The sequence below is a fragment of the Nerophis ophidion genome, linkage group LG25 (genome assembly GCF_033978795.1).
Source record: "Nerophis ophidion isolate RoL-2023_Sa linkage group LG25, RoL_Noph_v1.0, whole genome shotgun sequence".
NCBI classification, from domain to species: Eukaryota; Metazoa; Chordata; class Actinopteri; order Syngnathiformes; family Syngnathidae; genus Nerophis; species Nerophis ophidion.
Window position 1 is genome coordinate 29054059 of NC_084635.1, and position 19115 is coordinate 29073173.

The 19115-nt window shown below is 37.8% G+C and overlaps 1 protein-coding gene across 1 annotated transcript in view; it reads left to right on the forward strand.

Annotated features, from left to right (window-relative positions):
- The window catches only part of LOC133543100 (F-box/LRR-repeat protein 3-like), a 31438-nt gene extending 15289 nt beyond the window's left edge, over positions 1 to 16149 (forward strand). The window contains exons 5-6 of the mRNA XM_061887526.1: positions 9376 to 9547; positions 10219 to 16149. Coding sequence (XP_061743510.1) covers positions 9376 to 9547; positions 10219 to 10859 — 813 coding nt within the window. The 3' untranslated portion in view covers positions 10860 to 16149. The remainder of the gene's footprint in view (positions 1 to 9375; positions 9548 to 10218) is intronic.
- Positions 16150 to 19115: the final 2966 nt, after the last annotated feature.

Sequence of the window (19115 nt, forward strand, 5' to 3'; positions counted from 1 at the left end):
TCTCCTCAGTTTTCATCCACAGCCAAATGCTCCACATAACCAACTCATCTGTGTGCGACTCCAGTTCCAAACACTAAGAATTCCACGCGTCGGAAACTCAATCTTTTGTCACGCTATTAATACATTCGTAGGTCCAACTGTGTCTTTCTTTTACAAAAGGTGCTTGTTACAAGTCCCCACCTGTAAGTCATTATCGCTCTATGATGTCACCACTGCTTGACTCTGCATCCAGTTTTCTATTGTTTGTCCTTCTCGGGGAGTACTTTATGAACTAGCACAGTTACACCACAAGTCTATCCAGTATGGATTTGTGCCGCGTGATCTAAGCCAGTGGTTCTCAACCTTTTTTCAGTGATGTACCCCCTGTGAACATTTTTTTAATTCAAGTACCCCCTAATCAGAGCAAAGCATTTTTGGTTGAAAAAAAGAGATAAAGAAGTCAAATACAGCACTATTTCATCAGTTTCTGATTTATTAAATTGTATAACAGTGCAAAATATTGCTAATTTGTAGTGGTCTTTCTTGAACGATTTGGAAAAAAAGATATAATAATAACTAAAAACTTGTTGAAGAATAAAGAAGTGATTCAACTATAAATAAAGATTTCTACACATAGAAGTAATCATCAACTTAAAGTGCCCTCGTTGGGGATTGTATTGGAGAGCCATCTGGATTCATCAACTTAATTCTAAACATTTCTTCACAAAAAAGAAATCTTTAACATCAATATTTAAGGAACGTGTCCACAAAAAAATCTAGCTGTCAACACTGAATATTGCATTGTTGCATTTCTTTTCACAGTTTATGACCTTACATTCATATTTTGTTGAAGTATTATTCAATAAATATATTTATAAAGGGGCTTCACGGTGGCAGAGGGGTTAGTGCGTCTGCCTCACAATACAAAGGTCCTGCAGTCCTGGGTTCAAATCCAGGCTCGGGATCTTTCTGTGTGGAGTTTGCATGTTCTCCCCGTGAACGCGTGGGTTCCCTCCGGGTACTCCGGCTTCCTCCCACCTCCAAAGACATGCACCTGGGGATAGGTTGATTGGCAACACTAAATTGGCCCTAGTGTGTGAATGTGAGTGTGAGTGTTGTCTGTCTATCTGTGTTGGCCCTGCGATGAGGTGGTGACTTGTCCAGGGTGTACCCCGCCTTCCGCCCGATTGTAGCTGAGATAGGCGCCAGCGCCCCCCGCGACCCCGAAAGGGAATAAGCGGTAGAAAATGGATGGATGGGATGGATATTTATAAAGGATTTTTGAATTGTTGCTATTTTAAAAAAAATCTCACGTACCCTTTGGCATACCTTCAAGTACCCCCAGGGGTACGCGCACCCCCATTTGAGAACCACCGATTTAAGCCATAAACAATTGGTATCGGTGTTTCCAAGTTTTCCCAGGTTCTAAACCAAAGGTTTAGAACGCACTTCCGACTCCAACTTCAGTCTCTCAAAAAATAACTTTATTTGCAAAAAGGTATTCCTTCTAACAGTCCATCCAAGGTGAACAAAAACATGTGCAACTGCATCCAATGCTATGAACACAAAACTAAAGCTCAAGTGTTGCGTAAGAAGTGGTCAAAAACTGTTTTCACCGCTCGTCTCTCAACCCGGCATTTGTCCAATCAGTGCACTCCTATATGCTCTCATCACAGGTGCTGTCAATGACGCTTTATAATTCAATAAATCACATAGCAATTGGGGATTATCGGCTGTTAAATGCTTTAAAATGTAATATTGGATATTATCGTTTTTGGTTTCAAAATTATTGGTTTCTGTTTCAAAAAGTAAAATGTATGACTTTTTAAAATGCCGCTGTGTACATGGATGTAGGAAGAGGTACAGAGCGCCAAGAAACCTTAAAGGCACTTCCTTTTCACACACACAAGTGAAAGCAATGCATACCTGGTCAACAGCCATACAGGTCACACTGAGTGTGGCCATATATACAACTTTAACACTGTTACAAATATGCGCCACACTGTGAACCCACACCAAACAAGAATGACAAACACATTTCGGGAGAACATCCGCACCGTAACACAACTTAAACACAAGAGAAAAAATACCCAGAACTCCCTTGCAGCACTAACTCTTCCGGGACGCTACAATATACACCCCCCCGCTAACCCAACCCCGCCCACCTCAACCTCCTCATGCTTTCTCAGGGAGAGCATGTCCCAAATTCCAAGCTGCTCTTTTGAGGCATGTTAAAAAAAAATAATGCACTTTGTGACTTCAATAATAAATATGGCAATGCCATGTTGGCATTTTTTCCCATTACTTGATTTATTTTGGAAAACCTCGTTACATTGTTTAATGCATCCAGCGGGGCATCACAGCAAAATTAGGCATAATAATGTGTTCATTCCACGACTGTATATATCGGTATCGGTTGATATCGGAATCTGTAATTAAGAGTTGGACAATATCGGATATTGGCAAAAAAACCATCATCGGACATCTCTAATTGCAATATATCAAAACATACAAACCCTGTTTCCATATGACTTGGGAAATTGTGTTAGATGTAAATATAAACGGAATACAATGATTTGCAAATCATTTTCAACCCATATTCAGTTGAATATGCTACAACGACAACATAATTGATGTTCAAACTGATAAAAAAATTTTTTTTGCAAATCATTAACTTTAGAATTTGATGCCAGCAACACGTGACAAAAAAGTTGGAAAAGGTGGCAATAAATACTGATAAAGTTGAGGAATGCTCATCAAACACTTATTTGGAACATCCCTCAGGTGTGCAGGCTAATTAGCAACAGGTGGGTGCCATGATTGGGTATAAAAACAGCTTCCCAAAAAATTCTCAGTCTTTCACAAGAAAGGATGGAGCGAGGTACACCCCTTTGTCCACAACTGCATGAGCAAATAGTTAAACAGTTTAAGAACAACGTTTCTCAACGTGCAATTGCAAGAAATTTAGGGATTTCAACATTACGGTCCATAATATCATCAAAAGGTTCAGAGAATCTGGAGAAATCACTCCACGTAAGCGGCATGGCCGGAAACCAACATGACCATGACCTTCGATACCTCAGATGGCACTATATCAAAAACTGACATCAATCTCTAAAGGATGTTACACATGGGTTCAGGAACACTTCAGAAAACCAAAGTACCTAAATACAGTTGGTGGCTACATCTGTAAGTGCAAGTTAAAGCTCTACTATGCAAAGCGAAAGCCATTTATCAACAACATCCAGAAACGTCGCCGGCTTCTCTGGGCCCGAGATCATCTAAAATGGACTGATGCAAAGTGGAAAAGTGTTCTGTGGTCTGATCCGTCCACATTTCAAATTCTTTTTGGAAATATTTGACATTGTATCATCCGGACCAAAGGAGAAGCAAACCATCCAGACTGTTTTTGACGCAAAGTTCAAAAGCCAGCATCTGTGATGGTATGGGGGTGTATTAGTGCCCAAGGCATGGGTAAATTACACATCTGTGAAGGCACCATTAATTCTGGAAGGTACATACAGGTTTTGGAACAACATATGCTGTCATCTAAGCGCTGTCTTTTTCATGGACGCCCCTGCTTATTTCAGTAAGACAATGACAAGCCACATTCAGCACGTGTTACAACAGCGTGGCTTCGTAAAAAAAGAGTGCGGGTACTTTCCTGGCCCGCCTGCAGTCCAGACCTGTCTCCCATCGAAAATGTGTGGCGCATTAAGAAGCGTAAAATACTACAGCGGCAACCCTGGACTGTTGAACGACTGAAGCTCTACATAAAACAAGAATGGGAAAGAATTCCACTTTCAAAGCTTCAACAATTAGTTTCCTCAGTTCCCAAACGTTTATTGAGTGTTGTTAAAAGAAAAGGTGATGTAACACAGTGGTGAACATGCCCTTTCCCAACTACTTTGGCACGTGTTGCAGCCATGAAATCCTAAGTTAATTATTTGCAAAAAAAAAAAAAATTAAAGTTTATGAGTTTGAACATCAAAAGTGCACTCAATTGAATATGGGTTGAAAAGGATTTGCAAATCATTGTATTCCGTTTATATTTACATCGAACACAAATTCCCAACTTGTATTTTCATGGCAATTCACAAAACAAATAATTTAACTTAATAATATATGCAGTACTAGAGAAATACAAAGAAAACAAAAATGGCTCCCACAATCATAAGGAGAAAAATTAAAGTACAGCAGCAGAGTAGGCCCATGTATTCATCAAACACCACCACAATGACCAACACCAAAGTGCAGAAGCGCAGTAGGCCCGAGCGTTCATCAAGCAAGAAATAATTAATTTACTTTAACAATATATGCAAGACTACAGAAATATAAATAACACAAAAATGGCTACCACACAATATATATAGATGTTACGTTCGCAAACTAATTCTTTAAACGGCTCTTTTAAGTGAACGATGAGAAGAACCGAGTCCCAATTGTGAGCCCTTTTTCATGCAGAAAGTGACATGCAAATTTAGCGACAGCAATTGCCCTCAGTGAAAATTAGACAAGAATGTGTTATTTAGTAACATTTTCAAAACGTTTTTGAATTTTTGTCATCTCCCTAGCAAACTATACCGGGGAAACTCCAAATATTAAATCAATGTTCTTAGGGATGGGCACCGTTCACATTTCAACCGGTACATGGGAATCGATGTCGTACGATGTATTCATGTGGTATTAAATACTTTTGATTTAATAATAACATATACCTTTTTATTTGGACTTCTTAACAATGCACTGACGTAACTGTTGTCTAGTTATTTTTTTTAAACTTCTGATTAGGGTTGTACAGTATACCGTTCCTAGTATAGTATCACGGTACTAATGAATAAAAACGTTACAATACTCTGTTTACACAGTACCAGTTCCCCCTATTTTTTTTTTTTTTTCACCGGCATTATGGCGCACTATTGTAACATGGCTGGTTTTACAAGCAGACGAGCATGTTCGGCAGCACACAATCACAGAGTACTTACAAGCAGACCCCGTCTGTAGACAGTAAAGGGAGAACGGACGCATTTTGGCCTAAAAACTGAAGATAAAGGTGATGTTATAAATAGAGCTGGGCGATATGGCCTTTTATTAATATCCTAATATTTTTATGCCATGTCACGATACACGATATATATCTTTGATATTTTGCCTTAGCCTTGAATGAACACTTGATGCATATAATCACAGCAGTATGATGATTCTGTGTGTCTACATTAAAACATTCTTGTTCATACTGCATTAATATATGCTCATTTTAAACTTTCATGCAGAGAGGGAAATAACAACTTAGTCTATTTGCCAAAACTGTATTTATTAAACAGTTATTAAGCAGTGGGAAAAACATTCATGGCATTTCCAAAACAGAAAGTGCAAAATTGTCAGTCATTTTAAAACAAGCTATGAGTGCACTTTGGTGCATGATGTCACTAAGATTACATGTCAAAACAACACTCAATTAAAGTGCACTTTTTGTACAGAACGCCACTACAATAGTCTAAAACAAATAAAGTGCGCTTTTGTGCATGATGTCACACAAGATATTTCAATAACTGTCAAATAAAAATGAGCTGCATAATAGGAAATCAAATTGTGTATGTACTTCGCTATGTGGTAGGTTACTGCGGACATTGTCTCTTTCTGTTGTTGACTATTTTTTCATACCGTGTTAATCTGGAAATGGTTGCTTCGGCATTTTGTTGGTGTGGCACCAGCCAAGATGTTGACATGCAAAGTTTCAAGCACTCTTCATTCTCTACCGGGTGACTTTTCAAAAGCTACAAATTAGCAGTGTTGCTACTTTTTGTAGCAACGCTTTTGCCGCATACTTGACATATTACGGTTGTCTGTTCAACATCTTCCCGCTTGAAGCCAAACCACCGCCAGACGATGGAACCTCTGCTGTTTTTCTTGGGAATTAATTCTTCTTCCTTCATTTGTTACCAGATTCGCACCTTGTTTCTCTCATTTTACCACAGCTAACATTACCCATTGTCGCTACCTCTCTGCTCTGCGTGAGCGTATGTAAGAATATGCGCTTGTTTTATCTCTGTGAGAAGGAGAGACAAGAAAGAGTGAGAAGAGCCTGTAGTGTAATGCCCGCAGCTAAAAGCAACTTTGTGAGAACTTATACTCGATTATCACGATATAGTAGGGGTGTAACCGTACACAAAAATTTCGGTTCGGTACGTACCTCGGTTCAGAGGTCACGGTTCGGTTCATTTTCGGTACAGTAAGAAAAAAACTAAATATAAATTTTTTGATTACTTATTTAACAAATTTGCTTTGTCTTCCACCAAAAATAATTTTGTTAGTGGAATATTTGATGTGAAGTTCTCGGAAACTTGGATAGGTCAATAATTCATAATAACATTGATTTTGATTCAATATTATGTTTTAAACAATGACAGTTTGAAAGAAAAAAAAACAGCTTTGTTTTATTAGTAAACGTTGCAAGTTTTTCTAAATTGAATTTAGCCTTTAAGATTTTTTATTTCACTTTTGTTTATGTTTTTGTTTACTTTAATAGTTTTTTTAGAATGTGCCTTGGGCCTTTAAAACATTAGCTGTGTGCCGCAAATGGCCTCCGGGGCACACTTTTGAAAGCCCTGCTATAGATAATAAAAAATTAAATTTGATTAACCAAAGGATAAAAAGCAGAGCCTGGCGACGCATGCGCGTTTATCATAACTCTCTCGCTCTCTCTGTCTCTGCCCCGCCCTCGCGAATGTTAACGCTGTGTGCACTACTTTTTTTTTTTTTTTTTTAACCCCTTCTTAACCCTGAACGTACATTGAAAATACACACAACAATAACTTAAAACGCCGGACATTTGAGGCATTTAAGAAACTCCACATGGACAGCTCCGCAAAGAGTACATATCCCGTGAAAAGAGGAGGTGTGGTCAGTCTATCATAGCCCCGTCGTTGCTAGCATGCCGTGTGTTGTTGTTTTTCTGATTGATTGAAACTTTTATTAGTAGATTGCACAGTACAGTACATATTCCGTACAATTGACCACTAAATAGTAACACCCCAATAAGTATTTCAACTTGTGTAAGTTGGGGTTCACGTAAATTAATTCATGGTGCCTCGGTGTGCATTGTTAACAAAACGTGCGGTGCACTACTTATATGTCCATGTCGTTCGGTTCACCTGCGAACCGAACCGAAACCCACGTACCGAAACGGTTCAATACAAATAAACGTACCGTTACACCCCTACGATATAGTCATTTTCTATATCGCACAGGGACAAACCCGCGATATATCGAGTATATTCGATATGTCGCCCAGCCCTAGTTATAACACTGAAACACCCTCAGGAAGAGGTGCTTTAAGACATGGCGAGATAGCTAGCAGCTAACATCCATTCGCAGTCTGCGGTGTTTTAGCTACTTTTAAATCACTAATCTTCACAGTAGGTAAAGGTTGTATTTTTGCCCCATACCTGTGAGAATCTTACATGTGACAGAAGCATTAAGGAGTGGGACTATCAAAGGCCATCTGCAGTGTGCTCAAACAACCACTAGGTAGCACATGTGAGCAGATAATAAGGTATCATCTCTTTCCCCTTCAGACTTATAAGGTCGGTAGTGCATTCTTTAATCACGTCGTGGCGCAGTGGGAGAGTGGCCGTGCGCAACCCGAGGGTCCCTGGTTCAATCCCCACCTACTACCAACCTCGTCACGTCCGTTGTGTCCTGAGCAAGACACTTCACCCTTGCTCCTGATGGGTGCTGGTTAGCGCCTTGCAGGGCAGCTCCCTCCATCAGTGTGTGAATGTGTGTGTGAATAGGTAAATGTGGAAGTAGTGTCAAAGTGCTTTGAGTACCTTGAAGGTAGAAAAGCGCTATACAAGTACAACCCATTTATTTATCACGTTTTAAGTTAGGGATGAGGCAAAATCTAACCCAGACCCACTCAAGAGATATAGCTAGACATATAGAGCGCGATGTGGTGAGCAACAAAAAGCGGGCCACCACTGTATTTGAAAATGTGAAAATGTTTTCCTCTCTGTCATAAGTAGTTCATCATGTAGACTAAAACATATTTTGACTTAGGGCTGGGCGATATATCGACATACTCGATATATCGCGGGTTTGTCTCTGTGCGATATAGAAAATTACTATATCGTAATATTCGAATATACGTTCTCACGCAGTTGCTTTTAGCTGCGGGCATTACACTACAGGCTCTTCCCACTCTTTCTTGTCTCTGCTTTTCACAGACAGCAAGTGCACCTTCTTACATACGTCACATACGTATACGCCCTCGCGGAGCAGAGAGGTATCAGCATGGGTAATGTTAGCTGTGGTGCAAGTAGTAATACGAGAGAAAGAAGGTGCGAATCTGGTAACAAATGAAGGAAGAATTAACTCTCAAGAAAAACAGCAGGGGCTCCATCGTCTGGCGGTGGTTTGGCTTCAAGTGGTAATATGTCAAACAGACAACCGTAATTTGTCACGTGTGAGGTAAAAGTGTTGCTAAAAAAATAGCATTACTGCTTATATGAAGAATCATTTGAAAAGTCACCTGCTAGAGAATGAAGAGTGAATACTCCGCATGTCAACATCTCTGTTTGGTGCCACACGCCCACACCATCAAAATGCTGAGGCAAACATTTCCAGATGAACAAAGTATGAAAAAATAGTCAACAACCAAAGGAGATAATGTCTGCAGTAACCTACCACATAGCGAAGGACGAACACTATTTGATTTCCTATTATGCAACTAATTTTTATTTGACAGTTATTGAAATATCTTGTGTGACATCATGCACAAAAGTGCACTTTATTTGTTTTAAGCTATTGTAGTGGCGTTCTGTACAAAAAGTGCACTTTAATTTAGTGTTGTTTTGATATGTCATCTTAGTGACATCATGCACGAAAGTGCACTAATAGCTTGGTTTAATATGTTTCTGACAATCTTGCACTTTCTGTTTTGGAAATGACATGAATGTTTGTGCCACTGCTTAATAACTGTTTAATAAATACAGTTTTTGGTCAATTGACTTAGTTGTAATTTCCCTCTCTGCATGAAAGTTTAAAATGAGCATATATTAATGCAGTATGAACAAGAGCGTTTTAATGTAGACACATAGAATCATCATACTGGTGTGATTATATGTATCAAGTGTTCATTCAAGGCTAAGGCAAAATATCGAGATATATATCGTGTATCGCAAAATGGCCTAAAAATATTGAGATACAAGTATCAAAAAAGGCCATATCGTCCAGCCCTATTTTGACTTATTTGTTGTCAAAAAAGCTGATTAAGAAACATTGTCTTACCAACTAGCCTTTATATACACACAAAAAGGGGGTGGGGGGGTGTAAACAGGACTTTTAGCATAGGGAAGGAAGGGCTAATCTGTTTTTTATTGCTCTGTTCAACAGTCTCACTTCATCTCAGCGCTGACGGTGGTTTTCGTGAACTCTAAATCGTTGTCCTCCCTGAAGATTGACGACACGCCTGTAGACGATCCCTCCCTCAAAGTCCTGGTGGCCAATAACAGTGACACGCTAAAACTGCTGAAAATGAGCAGTTGTCCTCACGTGTCACCCGCAGGTAGGAACAAACACAACGGAAGTGACAAGCGATCATTACCATCTGATTGATCAGAAACAATTGTCGCTGTTGGTGCGGCCATCAATCTCCGCGCGATCAATCCATTTGCCGGCATGTCTGAACTTTTAACACATGTAGAAGAATGTACGCCTGAAAGGCAAACTGCGCTTTTTGGGGGGGAATTTTGCTTAATTTCAGGCAAGAACACTGCATTCTAGAGGGTGAAAAACTACTACCATGAGGCGGGTAACAATACAGTCAGGATGCAACGATAAACGGTTTTGCTTGACAATATAAAAATTATTGTCGATAAATGATATTATTGCCATTATTTTTACAAGACCAAATGAATCATTAATGAAAAGATAATACACATTAATGCATGTATATCCTTTCAAATGCTATAAACTTGTATTTCTTGTTTATTTTAACGTTGTAATTGGAATGAAAACATATAAATCTCCAAGTTAAATAAATCAAACAAATAACAATAAAATACAGTACAGGCCAAAAGTGTGCACATACCTTTTCAGTCAATTTCTTTTTTATTTTATTTTCATGACTATTGACTTTAGTAGATTGTCACTGAAGGCATCAAAACTCTGACGAGCGGCGCCTGTAGGGGGCGCTGGTCAGAAACACCGACTTAAATCCCATTCTCCTCCTGTCAGGCATCCTGTGTGTGGCGGATCAGTGTCACGGCCTGAGAGAACTGGCTCTCAACTATCACTTGCTGAGTGACGAGCTCCTCATCGCCCTCTCCTCCGAGAAGCACGTCCACCTGGAGCATCTGCGCATCGACGTGGTGAGCGAGAACCCGGGCCAGCAGTTCCACAGCATCAAGAAGAGCAGCTGGGACGCCATGGTGCGCCACTCCCCCAAGTTCAACCTGGTCATGTACTTCTTCCTCTACGAGGACGAGTTCAACCCCTTTTTCCGCGACGAAATCCCCGTCACGCACCTGTACTTCGGCCGCTCCGTCAGCAAAGACGTCCTGGGCCGCGTGGGCCTCACCTGCCCTCGCCTGGTGGAGCTGGTGGTCTGCGCCAATGGGCTGCGGCCGCTGGACGAAGAGCTGATCCGCATAGCCCAGCGTTGCACGCAGCTGTCGGCCATCGGCCTGGGCGAGTGCGAGGTGTCCTGCAGCGCCTTCGTGGAGTTTGTCAAGATGTGCGGGGACAGACTGACGCAGCTGTCCATCATGGAAGAGGTGCTGGTTCCAGACCACCGCTACGGGCTGGACGACATCCACTGGGAGGTGTCCAAGCACTTGGGCCGCGTCTGGTTCCCGGACATGATGCCCACCTGGTGAAGCTGTAAGTGGCATGCAGACTTGTCTCCCCTATTGACGAACAAAAAAAATCATCCAAATCAAATAATCCTTTAGACCATATGGAAAAATAAAATGCCATCTGTTTGAAATTAGACCAAATTAGAAAAATACTCAATTGTTTTCAAGTCTGCCACGCTGTTCTTGCTATATGTTTTTATATTTATATGTATATTTATGGATCTTTGTTTTCCTGTTTTGGCAAAATGCACTTTTTTTTCTCCGAGCAATTAACAGATTTGTTAATACAAACAGTACAATAAAAAGTAGTTGGGAATGAAGTCGGAGCACAGGGGTGTCCAAAGGGCGGCCATTTGCGATTTTTTTAACTGGCCCGCGGTGCATTCTAAAAATATTATTGCAGAAAAATCATAAACAAGTGGGATATAAATGCTAATTTGATAGGGAAAAAGTTGCAATGTTGACTGAATTTTTTTTTAAAGCTGTTATTGCTGGAAAGGAAATACATAAAAAAATACTTATTAAATGATAAATTTGAAGTTTACATATTTTTTAACACTGTTTATGAGTGGAGCCCTTTTAGATCCACAGTAATTTTAGTGTTTTTTTTTCCCCCATTGCTCCAAAAAATAATTATGAATTCAAATCAACGGTGTTGGGAATTATTGTAAGACTCCCAATATTTCACATCAAATTTGAAATTTTTTGGGGGGGGAAATGTTGCATATTTTGTGTTTTTGCCATAAAAAACAGGCTTTTCTTTGATAAAAAGGGCACAAAACAAAAAAAGAGTATTTTACTTTTTATCAAGAGACCTGAAGTTGATTAGAGATTTAAGCGTACAAAACTAATATTAATTGTATAAAAACATTAATGGGTAGATGGCTAGAAACATTTTTATGAGTAAGACCCTTGACTTATATATACGTGTGTGTGTGTGTGTGTGTGTGTGTGTATATATATATATATATATATATATATATATATATAATATAATGTATGTATGCATGCTTTTGAAAATGGAAAATATCAAAATAGCCCCTGCATGCTTTAATTTTTTTAGTGTGCTGCCCTTGTTGAAAAATGTTTGGACACCTCTGTTGTAGCACGGACATGATGTATTTATTGTGTAATACACCATAACCTTCTGATACGGACAATCAAAACAGATTACAATTTCACCCGCTAAACCTACATTAAGCCACTCTTAATGTGGACTAATCTGAATGTACAGAGTGAGAGATTGCTCATAATCACTTGTAACGGCTATTGGCCCAGCATAGAGAGCTCTGCAATGCATAACTTTTATAAGCTGCTATGTTTGGTGACATGGTTGTAGTTTCTGTTGTGGACCAGGGCCAGGATGGCTGGCTGAATAGTGAGTTGGTGAGTCCACATACAGCATAATATGGACTATAATGGACATTGGGCATGCACAATATTGTTTTTTTAAGCTGATACAGTTACACGGGTGGATTTTTGCCTCATTCCTGTGAGAATCCTGCATGTGACTGAAGCATTAAGGGGTGAGGCTAGATTTCTTTATGCAGGACTTGCTGCAGTGTGCTCAAACAACCACCAGGTAGCATTTGTGAGCAGATAATACGACATCATCTCTTCCTCTCTCTGGATTTACCAGGTTTCCACTTTGAGGAAACACATTCTTCACCCACACTTTAAGTGAGGGATGAGGCAAAAAAATGGTACTGTACTTTGTGCATGTTTTCTTTCAAAACACCGTCATGGCAACGCTAGTTTTTCATGTGTCTGATAAGGAAATATTTGAAGGAGATTGTTGAAATTAGCACGAAAATTAAGTCCTACGCGATCGACGCCATGTTTATTGACGGTGAGCTGGGGATGTTCGTGACATCCCGTGAAAAGGAGCGCTTGATTTACTCATCTTAATGTGCAGTCCGACTAGTCTCACCTCATTGGGCGTTTTTGAAAACAACATATCGGCTATCTGCGATATTTTTCAATTCCATTATCCATTCGATATTTATCATAGACCCCTAATGAAAACGGCTAAAATGCAGTGATAATTGTTCCGCTTGTTTTGTTAACCAGGAATGTAACTATTACCAATTAAATGAAAAACCACGGTAACATTCTTAACGGTTCATAGCGCCGGTAAAAACAGCGATTCACAATTTCGTTTTTATTCTGATTATAAATCATTTCATCATTTGCAGAAATCGATTTTTTTTTTAAGAATCAATTGTTAAAAAAATGTTTTTTTAGGCGAACTCCATTACTGCACGTATGTTAGCAACCAAAAGGTTTTGTAACCTGTTTGGAAAGGTTTTGATTCTAAGTACTATACCAAATAATATATCGCAAGAATCCGTTTGAATCAAAAACCAATTCCAAATTGAATTGTCACCTTAAATCCGAATTGAATCCCACCTCGAACAGTTAGATTTGCCGTTTGAAATCAGACTTATCGTAAAATTGTGATTGATCACAAGAAGATCTGGCTGTGTGGATATGGCCTAGAAACGTTTTTAAAATGTGTTTGATTATCTTCTTTTTTTTTGTGGAAAATTTTAATCAAATATTTAATTCTATTGAGAATCAGGAGAAATAAGAATTGTTTGTGCACCTCTAATTGATCACAATTTGAAAAGCTCACTGTGATACTGCCCATTTCCTAGGGAAACAGCTAGTGCGCTAATCGCTAGCTAGCTTAAATGCTAGCATGCCCACAAGGCATGATTAAGTTTTAACAATGCAACTTGGTTAAAACCTTTAAAAACAGGTTAGAAAAGATCTTTCTGGTTGCGTAGGGATGTCTTAAAAATGTTCTTTAAAATTGTTCTTAATAAAAAAAAAAGTTTTTGATTATTATCTTTATTTTTTTTTTTTTTGTTGAAAATATTGAGAATCAGAATGAATAATAATCACACTCCGGATATGAATCAATGTTTTGTGCACCTCTAATTTATCACAATTTGGAAAACTCACGGTGATACTGCTCATTTCCTAGGGAAGCAGGTCGTGCACTAATTGCTAGCTAGCTTAAATGCTAACATCCGCACAAAGCATGATTAAGATTTAACAATGCAACTTGGTTAAAACCTTTCAAAACAGTTTAGAAAAGCTCCTTCTGGTTGCGTAGAGATGGCCTAAAAACGTTTTGTTATATTGTTTCTAATAATAAAACATTTTTATTTTTTTTTATTATTATCTTTATTTTTATTTTTTTATTTGAATCTATTGAGAATCGGAATGAATTAGAATTGCATTCCGGAAATGAATCAATGTTTTGTGCACCTCTAATTTATCACAATTTGAAAAACTCACGGTGATACTGCGCATTTCCTAGTGAAGCAGGTTGTGCACTAATCGCTAACTAGCTTAAATGCTAACATGCGCACAAGGCATAATTAAGCTTTAACAATGCAACTTGGTTAAAACCTTTCAAAACAGGTTAGAAAAGCTCCTTCTAGTTGCGTGGACATGGCCTATAAACTTTTTTAAAAATAGTTTCTAATAAAAAAATGTTTTTGATTATTATCTTTATTTTATTTTTTATTCACATTTTTTTATTTGAATCTTTTCTGGAAATTAATCAAAGTTTTGTGCACCTAATCACAATTTGGAAAACTCACAGTGATACCCCTCATTTCCTAGGGAAGCGGCTAGTACGCTAATCACTAGCTATTTTAAATGCTAACACGAGACATGATTACATTTTAGCAATGCAACTTGGTTAAACCTTTCAAAATGGGTTACAAAAGCTCTTTCTGGTTGCATGGAGATGGCCTAAAAACGTTTTAAAAAATTGTTTCTCATAAAAGTATATTTTAATCTATTGAGAATCGGAATGAATAAGAATCCCATTTTGGATGTGAATCAATTTTTTGTGCACCTTTAATTGATCACAACATGAAAAACTCACAGTGATACTGCTCATTTCCGAGGGAAGCATGCAATGTGCTAATCGCTAGCTAGCTTAAATGCTAACACAAACCCAAGGCATGATAACGTTTTAACAGTACGATTTGGCTATAAGATTTTAGTGTGTGTATATAATAGGGGTGTGAATCTTTGGACACGTAACGATTTGATCTGATTCCTGGGGTGACGATACAATTCAGAATCGATTCTTGATTCTTGTACTTTATTATTTTTTAATACAATAATTATGACACTTTTTCATAAAAACGGTTTCTGGTTTCATGGAGATGGCCTAAAAACTTACTTTTGAAACGGATTCTTACAAAAACAAAACAATTTAATGTTTTTTTTAATCAATTTTTGAAAAGTATTAATGGATTTAGAATTGTGCTGAATAAGATTTGCCCTTTGGAGTTGAATCCATTCTTTGTGCATCCCTACCAAAACTGTACCAGTACTTTTTGAGCACATTCAACAATATACCCCGATCATTTTGGTCCCACTCACCGTAACATGACATTTTTGTTACATTCTGAGTTTTACTTTATGCACTCGTTCTCCAAGGAATATTACTAGTGCACTTTTACTTCCACGAAGGGTCCTTTTCAGCCATTTTTTCCACGCATGAACTCTCGAGTGTATTCATCCATAATAAATCATATGAAATTAATCGTTTGATACCAATGTTTGATAGCGGTTGTTCCACACAGTGTAGATATACTATATCTCAATGTCTACCAATGATGCTATTTTACGAGATATATCTTCAATCATATTGGCTCGATTAGGTCTAAAAATGGACTTTACAAGTTTGTGGACTCACTGAAGGACCTCAATCAAAAATGACTTTTGTTTATATGGTTATGTTGAAGGCTATTGGCAATATTTAACATACTAATATTATTCAGATTGTACATGGGGACAGGGGCCCGTCATGTCTTTTAAACGCTTTTAAAAGTTCAGGCAAGCCTGTTTCTTTTCCTGAAAGCGTATCTATATATCTATATATATATATACCATGTTTTGGTGAACATGAACATTTTTTTGTCATTACGCTTTGTTTAGATTTTGGCCTAAACATTTTATTAGAAGGAAACGTTTTGTACTCTTGTTAAAGATGGGTATACTCCCGAAATATACCAACGAAAAGTTAATTAGGCTTTTTGGTATTTCCTATGTTGTGCAAGTAAACGTGATGGGAAATGTTTGCCACGATGTTGGCTACAAGTTGCCCTGAAGAAAACTAAACTAGATCATAAAGAGTTATGTATTATGAGCTATAATGAGACAGTTGGAGCTTCGTTCAGCTCGCCTTTGACAACTTTTAGTCGCCAAACAAGCTGTCCTGATTTTTAGCAAACTGTCCTAACTTGCTCTATGATGTCAAATAAAAAGCGTTCTTTAACAATATTGTATTCTACTTCTTCTCTTTTGTTGCCTGATTTACTGAGCTATGCCAACCTTTTTATTTTTATTTATTTATTTTTAACTTTATTTTAACAACAATGTGATAAAAAACACTGTTTTTCCAAACAACAACAATGTTACTATACAATCTATTATTGTTCATGTTGTGGTAATGCAATAATTAAAGATATTTTGGAACAAATTTACGCTGAAAAAAAAAATGTGTACAACACTTGAAAGGGAATAAAACATTTGTCCTTGATTGAAATAGTTTTTACGTTTTTAGACTGGAAAGTTTTCATTGCCTATGTTGTGGTAATGCAATAATTAAAGATATTTTGGAACAAATTTACGATGAAAAAAAAATGTGTACAACACTTGAAAGGGAATAAAACATTTGTCCTTGATTGAAATAGTTTTTACGTTTTTGGACTGGAAAGTTTTTATTGCCTTTTTATTAATTTTTTGTCATAAGTGGGTTATACAGATTTTTTCCCCCAGTATAAAACATTTGGTTGTACATTATGTTACTCTGGTTTTGTGAATATGGAATTTTCAGAGTACACAAAAAAGTTGAACAGCCTTCTGTAAGTCTTTATGAAAAAATACATTCTAAAATTAAAGTGTAAGAGCAAAAAGAATAAATAATAAAAAAATACTACAATAAAACAACACTTCAGTCCAGAGCAAAATGGTACAAAATGGCATCATACTGTATTTACATAAACATATTTGAATAGCCTATTTTATTTTTTTGAATGGCAAAGCTAAAATGAAAATTTGAGTAAGCAAAGATCAATTTATTATTATTATTTTTTGGTTTACATGACTATGGATTAGTGAATATGGAATTTTCCGGAGTAGACATAAAAGTTGAACAGCAATCTCAGTCTTAGTAAAAAATACTATGTAAAAATCACTGTGAAAGTAATAAGAAAAATAAATAAACAAATAGATAAAAAAGTAAATGGGAAAAAAAAGACTTTGCAGCCGATTTACGGATGAACAGGAAGTCTGTTGGGAGGACCTCAAAGCAACCAATCACAGAGTCGCCTCAGGTCACATGACTACTATACATTCGCTTCATTGTGTCCGAACGTTGCCCGGCGCACAATATACACATATTTGTACGATGATTGCATTTAAAATCATCCTCTTTACGCCGTACGATCAAAAATAACAACAAAAAAAAATACAGACTAGACAATTATTAAATCCTGCACGTACCTACTCACCGCCGCGTGGGGGCACTGTTCTCTAAGAAGCTTTTTCCATAATATCGGTGTTAATTTACAAACCCCGTTTCCATATGAGTTGTGAAATTGTGTTAGATGTAAATATAAACGGATTACAATGATTTGCAAATAATTTTCAACCCATAATCAGTTGAATATGCTACAAAGACAACATATTTGATGTTCAAACTTTTTTTTTTATTTGCAAATAATCATTAACTTTAGAATTTGATGCCAGCAACACGTGACAAAGAAGTTGAGAAATGTGGCAATAAATACGGATAACATTGAGGAATGCTCATCAAACACTTATATGGAACATCCCACAGGTGTGCAGGCTAATTGGGTATAAAAGCAGCTTTCATGAAATGCTAAGTAATTCACAAACAAGGATGGGGTGAGGGTCACCACTTTGTAAGCAAATTGTCAAACAGTTTTAGAACAACAATTCTCAACGAGCTATTGCAAGGAATTTAGGGATTTTACCATCTATGGTCCGTAAAATCATCAAAAAGTTCAGAGAATCTGGAGAAATCACTGCACGTAAGCAATGATATTACGAACTTTTGATCCCTCAGGCGGTACTGCATCAAAAACCGACATCAATGTGTAAAGAATATCACCACATGGGCTCAGGAACACTTCATAAAACCACTGTCAGTAACTACAGTTGGTCGCTACATCTGTAAGTGCAAGTTAAAACTCTTCTATGTAAAGCAAAACACATTTATCAACAACACCAAGGAACGCCGCTGGCTTAGCTGGGCCCGAGCTCATCTAAGATGGACTGATGCAAAGTGGAAAAGTGTTCTGTGGTCTGACGAGTCCACATTTCATAATATATTTGGAAACTGTGAACGTGGTGTCCTCCGGAACAAAGAGGAAAATAACCATTTGGATTGTTAGAGGCTCAAAGTTCAAAAGCCAGCATCTGTGATGGTATGGGGGTGTATTAGTGCCCAAGGCATGGGTAACTTACTCATCTGTGAAGGCACCATTAATGGTGAAAAGTACATACAGGTTTTGGAGCAACATATGTTGTCATCCAAGCAACGTTATCATGGACACTCCCTGCTTATTTCAGCAAGACACGTATTACAACAGTGGGGCTTCATAAGAAAAAGAGTGCGGGTACTTTCCTGGCCCGCCTGCAGTCCAGACCTGTCTCCCATGGAAAATGTGTGGCGCATTATGAAGTGTAAAATACAACAGCGGAGACCCCGGACTGTTGAACGACTGAAGCTCTACATAAAACAAAAATGGGAAAGAATTCCACTTTCAAAGCTTCAACAATTAGTTTCCTCAGCTCCCAAACGTTTGAGTGTTTTTAAAATAAAAGGTGATGTAACACAGTGGTGAACATGCCCTTTCCCAACTACTTTGGCACGTGTTGCAGCCATGAAATTATAAGTTATTTATTATTTGCAAAAAAAAATTAAGTTTATGAGTTTGAACATCAAGTATCTTGTCGTTGTAATGCATTCAACTGAATATTGGTTGAAAACGTTTTGCAAATCATTGTATTCCGTTTATATTTACATCCAACTCATATGGAAACGGGGTTTGTATTTTAAAGGGTAAAAAACACAACAAGTCACACCATCCATGGTTGAAAGTAATTCTGGAGTGTAGCGGGTGGCCATAAACAACGTTAAATTAAATATTTTCCCCTAAAACATGATCATTCCAAGATTCTGGTACATTTTAAGATTCTGGTACGATAACGTGTAAT